Below are 12,780 nucleotides of genomic sequence, written 5' to 3' on the forward strand. Positions count from 1 at the left end.
CCTTAAGCCCACAGAAAGCATAACGCAGGATTGGTGCAGGCATTTTGGGTAATAACTTCCAAGGGTTGTGTATTCCACCCTTATAGGTACCAAGTGCAGCAGCCATCTTGGGCGCTAAGCGTAGGATTACCCAGGGTGGAATAGTCTACCCCTAGAAGAGATGACACAAAATGGGGGTGATTTCAGAGTCCTACAGTTTAGAGTAGGGTTCCAACAAAACCACAAGGTCCATGTATTTTTCATCCCATCCACAAGTGTACCATATGGGGCCGCCATGTTAGGCGCACTTTGAAGGTTACACTGTGGGAGGTGAGCCATACAAGGGCCAAGTTCATATATGGGAAAACTGATGCTTATGTAGTAGTATGATGAACCCTGCATGTAGGGCACAATGGAAAGGTGTGCAATCAGTGGAGGTAAACATTACAGGAAAAACACGTGGTGGGTTGGAAGCGAGCAATGGAGAGAAAAAAAAAACACAATAGCAGGTAACTAGTGGCAGAAGTAGGAGTGGGATAACATTTTGATCAGATCTTAGTTCGGGTGGGTAGGAGAATGAGGGGGGCATACTCAGACGCAATGGGGAAGTCCCTGCTGATCCTGGTCCTGGTGCTCTTCCCCCACAGTTCCCTGTTCATCTTGATGGTTAGGCCCAGGGGCAGACTTGAAGTTCTCAGCCAGAGAGGTGGTAAGCCTGGTCTTGGTGTTCTCATGTTTGAGGTGAGGAGAGGCCATATAAAGTTCCAGAGTTTTTAGGTTGTAATGCAGTCCTTCTGTTAATTTGTAAGGTTGTTTGCCTTCTGTTTTCCTTCGGTTTAACACAGGTATAACACTGCTATTGATATTAGCTGCCACTTAATAACTAGCCACTTCAGATACTAGGCACTGCAGCGTCCCAATAGGTCTGGCGTCCTATACTATACTGGTTAAGTAAGTCTACAAACACATGCTCTTTGTGATTACAGCCCCCTCCCCCACACAGCAACCCTCCACCAGAAGGTGTTAATCAACTACCAAATGTGAGATCACTAAGCCCCCGTCAATCACAAAGTTTTTGCTGACTACAGATATTAATCCACTTAACAATTTACCAAATATATCTTTTAGCAAATACTGTCTCATGTTAGTCATACACAATGATCAACATGAAGCGGAGACTAGATGACCTTGACAACAGAGGACTTAAAACTACTTGAGAATGAAAAGAATTCCTGAGGATCTTCTTCCACAAGGCATTGTGGATGAGCTGACAAAAATCTTCAACAAACTCCTTGTCTGTGACCCAGACTATCAAATTGAGTTTGACAAAGCTCATAGAGTTCTGTGCGCCAAAGGAACTTCCTAGGAAAGGCACCGGGACATTATATGCCATATCTATCGCTATCTGCTTTACAATGAAAGAGGAGATTTTGCTGAAGGCCAAACAGGTTGAAAGAATCAACTTCAATGGCCATCAAATACAGATTGTCCAGGATCTCTCAAGGTCTACTCTGCAACAAATGCTTCTGCTTCTTCTACTCACATAGTTACTTAAAAATCATAACATAAGAGAAGATACTTGGCACAAAAGCCGTAATTCTAGAAGATGTCCCCGCACCTGCCAAGAAACCACCGCCGCTGCAATTTATTGAATGTGGACTCGTTCTTGTTTTCTCTTCTGTATATCTTATGTCTACAGTTTGTGGTATCAAGATATTTTTTCAGTCTTTCTGTTTTGATATTTGATATTTGTTTCTTTTCTATAGATGCTTCCATTTTGAGAAGCCCACAAAATTTCTCTTAAAATCACTGTTTACTACTTATCGGTAAGTACTGTTAGTTCTATGCTACTGTTCTTGCTGTTTTACCCTGGGATAGGCCTGTCTGTCCTACAGGCCCTTGTATAGGACTACAGCATACTATTATATACTTATATTTACTAGTTAACTGATAATTGTTTGGTGTTTCGCCCACTAGTACCCTCGTAGTACTCTGCGGTACATTACTTCACCATAGAGTTTCTATGCTTACTCCTACTGTTAAGATTTTCTCACTATCGACATATTGGAATGGGATATTGCACTGTTTTCACTGTTAATGATACCCAGATGTCCCTGTTCTCCTCTGTTTGTTTTTGTGACCAACCCTTGTTTTCCTTTTGCCTTTTCCATCTCCACCTACTCTCGCCTATCATTTCACAGGTGATGATGCAGTTAGATAGACATGGTACTACAGTACATGATGGCCGAAGGTCGGACTGTTTGCATGGTCCTACACTTTCATTTCCCTATGGCTAAATTTACATTGTTTTGTAATAATGTAATAGGCCTTAATGTCCCAGAGAAGAGGTCTCAATTGCTGCATTCCTTGCATGAATATAGGGCTGAAGTGGCATTACTACTACAATACACCCACTTTAACAAAGGAGCTTCTCCAGGTCTCCATTCTCAACATTTTCCCCAAGAATATGTTAATGATTTCTCAAGTGCCAAGGCCCAAGGGGTGGCTATTTTATTTTCTATGTCCCTCTGGCTCTCTGATGTTTCCCAGACTTTGATTGGTGATGGCAGAAGTCTACTAGTTAAACCCACTATTGTCCAACAAAGATTCACATTTGCCAAACTTTATCTTCTTCATCATAGTCAGCCCAATTTTTTACATGAATTCTTGGAGCTATTTGATTCACAAATTGAAGGCGGAGACTTCAGTTGGGCACTGGAACCTCCACTGGACTCTTTCACTGAGGCTTCTAGGGTATCCCTTGAGGGGGCCAGACGATTTCGGACGATTATTTTCGATTTTCAATTGATCGACACCTGGTGACTCTTACATCCCTCTGAAAGAGACTTCACTTTTTTCTCTTCACAATTCATACTCATGCATTAAATATTTTTGTATTAACCACCCCTATCTTGACCTGCACTTAGACACGTCTATTAGTCAGATTATGGGCTCCAATCATGCTCCAATTGCCCTTACAATAAACCTATGCAACCCTCCACCTCACCAATAGCAGTGGAAATTAAACAAACCTCTCTTACGAGATTTGAATTGCAGAGCACAACTTGTAGAGGCCATAGATGACTATGGGGGTCATTCCGAGTTGATTGCACCCTGCAACTTTTTGCAGGCCATGCGATCAGATAGACGCCGCATATGGGGCAGTGTATTGTAGCTTAGCAAGTGTGCGATCGTATGTGCAGGGGAGCGGGGCAAAAAAGTTTTGTGTAGTTTATGAGTAGCTCTGTACTTACTCAGCCACTGTGATCTCTTCAGCCTGTCAGGTCCCGGAATTGACATCAGACACCCGTCTTGCAAACACCTCAACACACCTGCGTTTCCCTCATCGCTCCCAGAAAATGGTCAGTTGACACCCAGATCCGCCTCCCTGTTGTCAATCTTTTTGCGGGCTCCGCTGCGATGGCTTCCCTTGCTGTTCTTGTCTCTGCTGGTGACGGCCGTCGCCGGGCATCACCGTGCCTGTGCATTGCCTCCCGCGCGCATGCACAGTTGTGACCCGTTCACACGGCTGCGAAAAATTGCAGCGTACGAACGGGTCGAAATGACCCCCTATATTTTGAACAACATCACCTCAGATGTTTCCCCAGTAATAGTTTGGGAGGCACACAAATAAATCAAGGCAAATGTATCCAACTGGGCTCTTTTCTCAAGAAGCAAAACTGAATGAAAAAATGTTTTGCTCTCAAAAATTTAAGTTTTTGAAATGGCCCACAAGAAATCATTTGCAAATCCCTACTCTCCCTGAGGCAGTGATACAGGCACTGGATGTTCTATTTACAGAGGATGAATTATTGGCTGCCCAGGATGGTAAAGATCCATGCCTTCCAGCAAGCTTTAGGCTCATCATTGTGGGCAGTACGGATGGTGTAATGGTTAGCATTACTGCCTCACAGCACTGAGGTCATGGGTTTGATTCCCACCATGGCTCTAACTGTGTGGAGTTTGTATATTCTCCCCGTACTTGCGTGGGTTTCCTCCGGGTACTCCAGTTTCCTCCCACAATCCAAAAATATACTGGTAGGTTAATTGGCTCCCTACAAAATTAACCCTAGCATGAATGTGTGTGTGTGTACATGTGGTAGGGAATATAGATTGTAAGCTCCACTGGGGCAGGGACTGATGTGAATGGCCAAAATATTCTCTGTAAAGCGCTGCGGAATATGTGTGCGCTATATAAATAACTGGTAATAAATAATAAATAAATAATCTACCTCTTAAACGTAGACATTGAGTTGTATGCCAAAGTCATGGTGAACCTCCTATGTCAGCTGCTTCCAAATATTATCCACATCAATCGACCTGATTGATGTGGAGAAGGCCTTTGATCGGGTGGATTGGGACTTTATGACGGCAGTCCTGAGGCAGTTAGGTCTGGGGGAGGTATTTTTGCATAAGATCTAGAACGGAATGTAATGAAGTCCGAGTTTAGCGGCTCTGCGGGATGCCGGACGAACTGACTTTTTTTAAAGGGGCAATCATTTGCAGGGCATGGTTTAGCCTTGTAAATAGTTGCATCTTTAAAAAAAAAAACGTCCGATTTCAACTGGCATCCCTCACTGCCACCGAATTCGGACTACATTACATCCCACCCCCTATCTTTATATAGGGAAACCCTAGATTCAAGCACCTCTATCTTTTTAGATGTAACACAAAGAGGTCTGCAGCTGCCCATGGTTTTGGCTTATTATCAAGCTTCAGTATTACATAGTATCCTAGACTGGTCCAGGGATCAGAGTGTGAAGCAATGAGTGGAACTTAAATCAACCTCTACACATCTTCTACACAATCTGCCATGTGGTTCCAAAATCATTAATTCAGATTATCTGACGGTAGGACACACTCTCTCGATATGGAAAAAAATATGCTTTAAAATTGGACTCACTGCAGAGATATCTCCCTTTATGACTATACTCGATAGTTCTCTATTTCCCAGGGAACATCAGGTTGGACTGCATCCCAATGGTAGCAGGCATGTATCACCAGACTAGGCCACCTAGTTTCTGATGGAGTATATAGGATCTACCAAGAGCTATGTGCACCTGCTGGTGGAAAATGATTATTGGTTCTACTTTCAAGTGCACCATTTTGCCCCCTCCCAGGTGGGATATGTTGACTCAGCAGGGCCCTTATGTTGTTGGAGGACATGTGTTCTAGTCCTATTGACCCAGTCCATATTGTTTCAGGTATGGCCACCCTCCCACCAACCCATCAATTTTTCAAGCCTAGAATAATGACACTGTTGTATACATATTAATTGGGAGAAAGCCTATCAAATTACCTCTAGTTGTTCCTCTAGTTTAGAAGTTCTGGAAACACAATATAAGCTGCTGACAAGACGGTACAGGTGCACAGAACAGCTTTATTACATAATTTTATTCCAATGGTGTCACCACTCTCTTGGAGATGTAACAGAGACAAAGGCACATTGATTCATGTATGGTGGGATTGTCCAATAAATAGCCCCTTCTGGAATAAAATTATAGCATTATCTTCTTAGATCCTTGGTAATCAAGTTCCTAGTGGACCAGACTTCTGGCAACTTTCATACACAGACATCCCTATCTCTAAATATAAAAAGTCCCTCCTTAGACATCTGAACAATGCATCAAGAGCAGTTGTCCAGGTTTGATGGCACTCTTCTTGCTAAGGGACAGATTCATCCTTGTATGGTTTGCCTGCACATCTGACAGTTGGGGAGATGAGCTAACCATGCTGCATTAGCATATTAGTTGTACGATAATGCTAAGCTGCATCCCTGTGGCTGTGGAATACAATACAATTATAAATCAGACCCCAAGCTGGATGTGCTCCCCGAGCTATTTGTTTCCCCTTATCATTTGCCTAAGTCCCAACATATACACCCACCAATGCCAAAGTGGTCAAGAGGTGGTTGGAGCACTAGCCCAGATACTGCTCCACCATGAGTTTGTTTGAGAGCTGATTGGTGCACAGTCTCTGACATGGCTCCACCATGAGTTCCTTTGATAGTTGTTTGAGACACTGTACCTGCCATGGCTCCACCATGAGTTCCTTTTGAGAGTTGGTTGGTGCGCTGTCTCTGACACGGCTCCAACATGAGCTCCTTTGAGAGTTGTTTAAGACACTGTACCTGCCATGGCTCCACCAAGAGTTCCTTTTGAGAGTTGGTTGGTGCGCTGTCCCTGACACAGCTCCACCATGAGCTTCTTTGAGAGTTGGTTGGTGCGCTGTCTCTGACACGGCTCCAACATGAGCTCCTTTGAGAGTTGTTTAAGACACTGTACCTGCCATGGCTCCACCAAGAGTTCCTTTTGAGAGTTGGTTGGTGCGCTGTCCCTGACACAGCTCCACCATGAGCTTCTTTGAGAGTTGGATGGTGTGCTGTCCCAGCCATGGCTCCACTATTAGTACCATTGAGAGTTGTTTGAGACACTGTACCTGCCATGGCTTAACCATGGGTTCCTTTAAGAGTTGGTTGGTGCATTGTCCCTGACACTGCTCCACCATGAGCTCCTTTGAGAGTTGGATGGTGTGCTGTCCCTCACATGGCTCCACCATGAGTTATTTTGAGAGTTGTTTGAGAGACTGTACCTGCCTTGGCTTCACCATGAGTTCCTTTAAGAGTTGATTCGTGCGCTGTCACTGTCACAGCTCCACCATGAGCTCCTTTGAGAGCTGGATGGTGCGCTGTCCCTGACACGGCTCCACCATGAGTTACTTTGAGAGTTGGTTGGTGTGCTGTCTCAGCCATGGCTCCACCATGAGTTCTTTTAAGAGTTGGTTGGTGCACTGCCCCTGACACAACTCCACCATAAGTTTCCTTTGAGAGTTGGTTTGTGCGCTGTCCCTGACATGACTCCCCCATGGGTTTTCTTTGAGAGTTGATTTGTGCATTGTCTCTGACACAACTCTACCATGAGTTTCATTTAAGAGTTGGTGGGTGCACCGTCCTTGACACTGCTCCATCATGAGATCAAGATTTCTTTTACTTTAAACATACTGTACTGACAGTCATTACGCTGACTATAAAACAACATGGTTTTCTGTTGATGGATAACGTTATTAAGACTTGCGGGGTCAGTTTCCTATAAACTGATAAGAGTCTGTTTGCCCTCATCTTCAGTTACATACTAGATGGAGACTTTTTACCTACAATGTTTCTGCTACAGACCTTGATAACACTATTGACATTATTTTGCTTTAATTTCCCAGTTACCAGCCACATGTCTCAGTCACTGCGGCAGTGGATCCAGCTCAGACCCAGGAATTACCTTGGTCATAACAAGGATGACCCTTTCACACCAACACACGACCCAGGATTTTCAGTAACAGCTCTCAGGGTTTCAAGCATGTTGTGCATAACTTAATATCTTCAATTGTCCAGATCAGTGTTCCTATGGCTGCCATGTTCATTCCATTGCCCCTTGAAAACCCAATAGCTTCTTGTTACTATAACAAGGTAAAAAGACATACAATCATGGCTGCCACCTGGCTACGGACAGGTAGCAGCCAAACCCTCCCACACTGCAACATGTAGCAGCCAAACCCTCCCACACTGCAACTGTTCATCAACAGAATCTGGAACCCGCACTGTATGGAGTATATGATCAGCATACCTAAGACTTCTTCTACATCCTTTGACAAGATCCCTGGTTGGCCTCCATTCATGCTCATTCACTGTTTTCATGATTCTACTTTTCCATTTTTTTGGTCCATATCACCTTAGATGTCACAGTTATTTTCCTTCCCCGTTATCTTCTTCTCCCTAACCATGGCGTCTGCCACCTCGCCCCCACTCTCCCCTCTAGTTTTACAATTGTACAGTAGAGAACTTGATATTCAACAACTGTGAATTTCTGGAATTCTACATTAATGTTAAATATTATCTTCTCATTTTAAACGCAGACAGTTGTTTGATTGTTTCTTGTCTCGTTTTGTGTTGTTTTAGTAATCACATGTCTGTGTGTAAATATAAAGATATGAGAGAAAAATGTTATTTGTAAATATTCCAAAGCTCTATAAAACGTCAAATCTTGGATCTCAGGGTATTCTCTCTGCTGGAATAACAAACAGAACACAATGAGTAACGCAGCGCTGTACATCCAGGTGCTGTTTGTGGTTCTGGGCTCAGTCACCGCCCAAGGTAAGAACATTCAATTATGCAGCTATTGATCAGATGCCATAATGGCTCTGAAGCTACTGGAGAAGTCCTACAGCGCTCTCCCAGCTTCAGGTGGGGATCCCACCATTTACTAAACATGCTGTTGGTTATTTCTTAATTTTTGCTGTTTTTATTAATTTTGTTATCTATGATTATAGATTTTTTTTTTTTTTTTTTACTGAACCGTAAACCTAAATCTGAAGCAAAACAATTGAGGGTTGCTTTGCCAAAACATGATCATGAATTACAGATGTAGCCATGCTCATCGTGGTTCATCGTGGCTACATCTCATCGTGATTGCGCCTTGCGCAGCACGGCACACGTGGCTACATCTGTAGAACCAAAACCAAAACACTGGGGTCTGAGTACATCTCTAATTATTATTCTTGGTATGTTGGTGATTACGGAAATAACTATATAATCTATTACTATTGTAAAGGTCATAGATGAATCCTGAGAATGTGTTTTTATAGAGAGTACTGGGGTAAGAGACTATTTCAGTGTGTACAATGATTCGTGACAGTGTGTGATGAATGGGGAATAATACTTGGCTTTGGGAGTAAGGTAGTAATTGAAACTAATGTAAAAAAATTATATTTCTGCAACTAACATATACCATCCAACAGCGCAAAGCATGAAACCGGTACAAAATAAAGTGGGCATGGCTATGGGTACAGGGGGAGTGTCCCTGCTGCGCTGCCATGTAACTCTATGGGACCACTGAGACACTGAACCCGGTACAAAGCCCCTTTTGGCCGGTATAGACCATCAATAAATGGTACTGTTGTACCAGCCAAAAAGGTACAGTTGGAGAGTATGCTAACATAGATAGGAGAACATTTGTATTTTATGTATATGATCATGGGTGGAATTATATCTACTTCATGGGATGGCCCTTAGGCAGGATTGCACTGGCACAATGGGGCACAGGGGGGCCCCACCTCCTCCTCTAGGGATCATGTGCGATATTAACTACCAATATGTCCCTTTGTCCTAATTAGAAATCCAGGACACAGTCAGGGACAAATATTTCCATGGATCCATCTTCAATAGGACTTGGTATTGTCCCTGGAAATTGTGAGTTGTAGGGATACACCTTCACTGACACCTTCCATGCTTTTTTATTTTCATCATTCAGTTCTTTCCTCTAGAATCGTACCGACACAATAAAACCAGTTAACCTCTGAACTGGGCAGGTTCTATACTTTGTGGTGCATAGGGCAAAAGTTTCCTGTGGTGCCTTCCCCCAAATTAAAATATGGACAGCGTGCAAAAATATAGGGGAATGGCTTCAAGGGGAATGGGCGTGGCCACAGAATAGTATCAATTCACATTACACCGCACAGTAGTGTCCATTAGTTACATTACACCACACAATATTACCCCTTATACACGTTACACCATAGTAGAGCCCCCTATATACATTAAACCAGGTAGCCCCTTATACACATTATGCCAGGTAGCCTCTCTTACACATTATGCCCAGTAGAGCCCTTTTTATAAAAAGTATGCCAGGTAGAGTCAATTATACACATTACACCAGGGTAGAGCCCCTTTTACACATTACGGCAGGTAGAGACCCTTTTATACATGTTACACCAGGTAGAGACCCTTTTTTACACGTTACGTCAGGTAGAGCTACTTTTATACATGTTATGCCAGGTGGAGCCCCTTATACACCTTACACCAGGTAGAGCCCCTTTTATACATTATGCTACACAGTAATGCCCCCTATACATTATGCTAAACGGTAATACTCCTTACATATTAGAGCGACACACAGATGGACAGTCCGGTGCAGCAATGTCGGGACTGTGGCCGCGGTTTCCTTGCTACACCCCTGCTGGCAGGGTGACTGTGGCAACGCCCTCAGGCGGCAATGCCCTGAGCAGCCGCCCTGCTAGCCCGCCCCTAAAACGGCCACTGTGTGTGTGTATGAGGAAACAGCTGACCATATTATAGGCAGTATGTATACAAAAGAGAAAAAAAAACGAAGTTGCCTTTTTGTGATGCACACTACTAATAATAAAAATTAACTTTTAATTTGTATCAATAAAACCATTGCGAAATATAGGGTAAAATATAAAGAGATGAAAAGATAGAAAGAGTATTTTAAAATATATGACTTCCTGCGCACAGGGCGTCCGCTAGACTGCAGGTTCTGTATGCTTATATAATATGCAAATATCTATACGTCTCTCCGTATTTATTAGTAGACGTTATATAATCTCCAGCAGTGATTCGTATCTTATTCCGTATTGATAAGCAAATGTACAAATACTAGCAGTTTATATCTTTTTCTCTATTGCCTTTATTGGCATATTGTGTGATTATTTGAGGTTATTTATATGTTGTTTATTACTCTTTATTTTCAGTGTAGCTGTTATAGATCGTATATAGCAGGATAAGCTGCCACTCAGTCCATGTGTAAGAGAAGCATTTGTATTGATCTCTGAGCCTCAGAAGAAGCATTTGCGAAACGTGCGTCAGGCCTCCCTGCGCACAACGGCGTCCGCTATTACTTAATGCCGGGGCAGTGAACTAAACATTGAACACACTCCCAGAGGGGAGAGACTATTTAGACAGACAAATGTGTTGTATGTAGATAGCAATGTGCAATACAGCAGTCTAGCAAGATAGTGATTTAAGTGGATATTGAGACATCACACCCCTCGAAGGGTGTACTCACACAGACAGAAAGTGTGCTTAGACAGCCATGTCAGTGATTTAGTATACCAGTGTTTTAGGCTGATACTGAGATATCACACTCCTTGAAGAGTATTATCACACAGACAGAAAGTGTGTTTAAACAGCCAATTCAGCATATAACATATTTATTCAGGTGAAATACGTCCTAAATACAGTGTAACAACAGTAACTAACAGCTGTCTGTATTAACGAAAGCCGAACTCACTAAAGACAGCAACGATACTGACTACTGAGTTACGATCAGTGTGCATGACCTGTGCTGATAATAGAGGATAAACGCTGTGTAATCACATCTATTAATAGGAGACGAGCTTATTGGAGATAGCAACAATACTGACCACTGAGCTACGATCAGCGTGTATGACCTGTGTTGATAATAAAGGATAAATGCTGTGTAATCACATCCATTAATAGTAATCGAGCACATGAGAGACAGTAACAATACTGACCACTGAGCTACGGTCAGAGTGTGTGTGACCTGTGCTGATAATAAAGGATAAATGCTATGTAATCATATCCACTAATGTAATCACATCCATTAATAGAAGCCTAGTTCATTAGAAACAGTAATAATACTGACCAATGTCAGTGCTTACGACCTGTGCTAATAATAAAGGATAAATGCTGTGTAATCACATCTATTAATAGGAGCCGAGCTCTTTAGAGACAGTAACAATACTGACTACTGAGCTACGGCCAGAGTGTGTGTGACCTGTGCTGATAATAAAAGATAAACGCTGTGTAATCACATTCATAGAAAGCTGTCTGTGCTGACAGGAATCAATCTCATCGAATTAATTACAAGTGAAACACATGCGGGAATACACAGATCACAACCAGCCTATGTGAAAGCATTGCAGACGAAGAACAGATACGTAAAATAATAACATCCATTAGATCTGCAATACTATAAGAATATAATCAGTGTATAGAGAGACGGAATAATAGTGACTCATACTACCTATTACTGTCAGCACACTATAGTATAAGATTTAACACATGATATAAACTCAATATAACACCTTATATATAACTAGAGAAGAATGTGCACTGTGTCTCATGTCATAATAGCTGTTTGCATGAAAAGTATTCCTATTTGAAACTGTTACAGAATTGTAACACGCAGCACTACATGAGTCATAGTAATACCCCTTTCACATCGCACAAATAACCCGGTACCGACACGGCATATTGCCGTGTCGAACCGGGTCAGTGTGCGATGTGAAAGCACACTGGCCGATTTAGCGGGTCGCCTGACCCGGTAAATCAACCCGGTAAAAAAGAAGGGTTTTACCCGGGTTGATTACCGGGTCAGTTGCGGTGTGAATGGGAGCCGTGTCGATGCGACACGGTTCCCATTCACAAGATAGGGAGAGGCGGCGCTGGAGATGAGCTTATCTCCCGACGCCGCCTCCACCCCTGCCCCTGCTGCTGCTGCGCGCTCCGTTGTCATGGCAACCGACCCGGTATATTGCCGGGTCGGGAAGCCTGCAACGGAGCGCAAACGCCGGATCCCACCCGGTAAGTACACGTTTGTCTTACCGGGTAGGACCCGGCATTTGCGATGTGAATGCAGCATCAGACTCTGTAACTGGGTTACCAATGAAGGGAATGGATACAGTATAACAACATCAATTAACAACTGTGTGTGCTAATAGAAGTCATTTCTGTGAGAAAGAGCTACATTATTGAAACTTTTCGAGCTATACATAAGCTACAATTAGACTGTGTCACCTCTTACTGTCAATAAAGGACACACATTCTGTGTGATCATATATGTTAATAGGTATCTGTATAGAAGGGAATTAATCCCATAGAATTGATTACAATGAGGGGCAACATATGAGTCACAGTTAAACTGTGAAGGTCATAAAACATTTAATCACTGTGATCCTCCAGTGATACAATTAAAGAGACCGATACTTTAGGGC

General features: G+C 42.8%; 1 protein-coding gene and 1 long non-coding RNA gene across 3 annotated transcripts in view; one reads left to right on the plus strand and one right to left on the minus strand.

Annotated features, from left to right (window-relative positions):
- The window catches only part of LOC134988053 (uncharacterized), a 101,655-nt gene that overhangs the window by 79,258 nt on the left and 9,617 nt on the right, over nucleotides 1-12,780 (minus strand). The window lies entirely within an intron of this gene.
- LOC134988032 (trefoil factor 1-like) overlaps nucleotides 1-12,780 on the plus strand; it is a 66,483-nt gene that overhangs the window by 43,162 nt on the left and 10,541 nt on the right. Inside the window, exon 2 of one of the 2 annotated variants that reach the window (XR_010193579.1) lies at nucleotides 1,746-1,805. Coding sequence is in view for 1 of the 2 variants with exons in the window: in XM_063950520.1 (XP_063806590.1) it covers nucleotides 8,059-8,122 (64 nt within the window). In the remaining variant the exon portion in view is untranslated. Of the gene's footprint in view, nucleotides 1-1,745; nucleotides 1,806-8,047; nucleotides 8,123-12,780 lie in introns of those variants that run through there. The other variant, XM_063950520.1, reaches the window with a different exon arrangement.

The sequence above is a fragment of the Pseudophryne corroboree genome, chromosome 2, assembly GCF_028390025.1.
Source record: "Pseudophryne corroboree isolate aPseCor3 chromosome 2, aPseCor3.hap2, whole genome shotgun sequence".
Lineage (NCBI taxonomy): Eukaryota > Metazoa > Chordata > Amphibia > Anura > Myobatrachidae > Pseudophryne > Pseudophryne corroboree.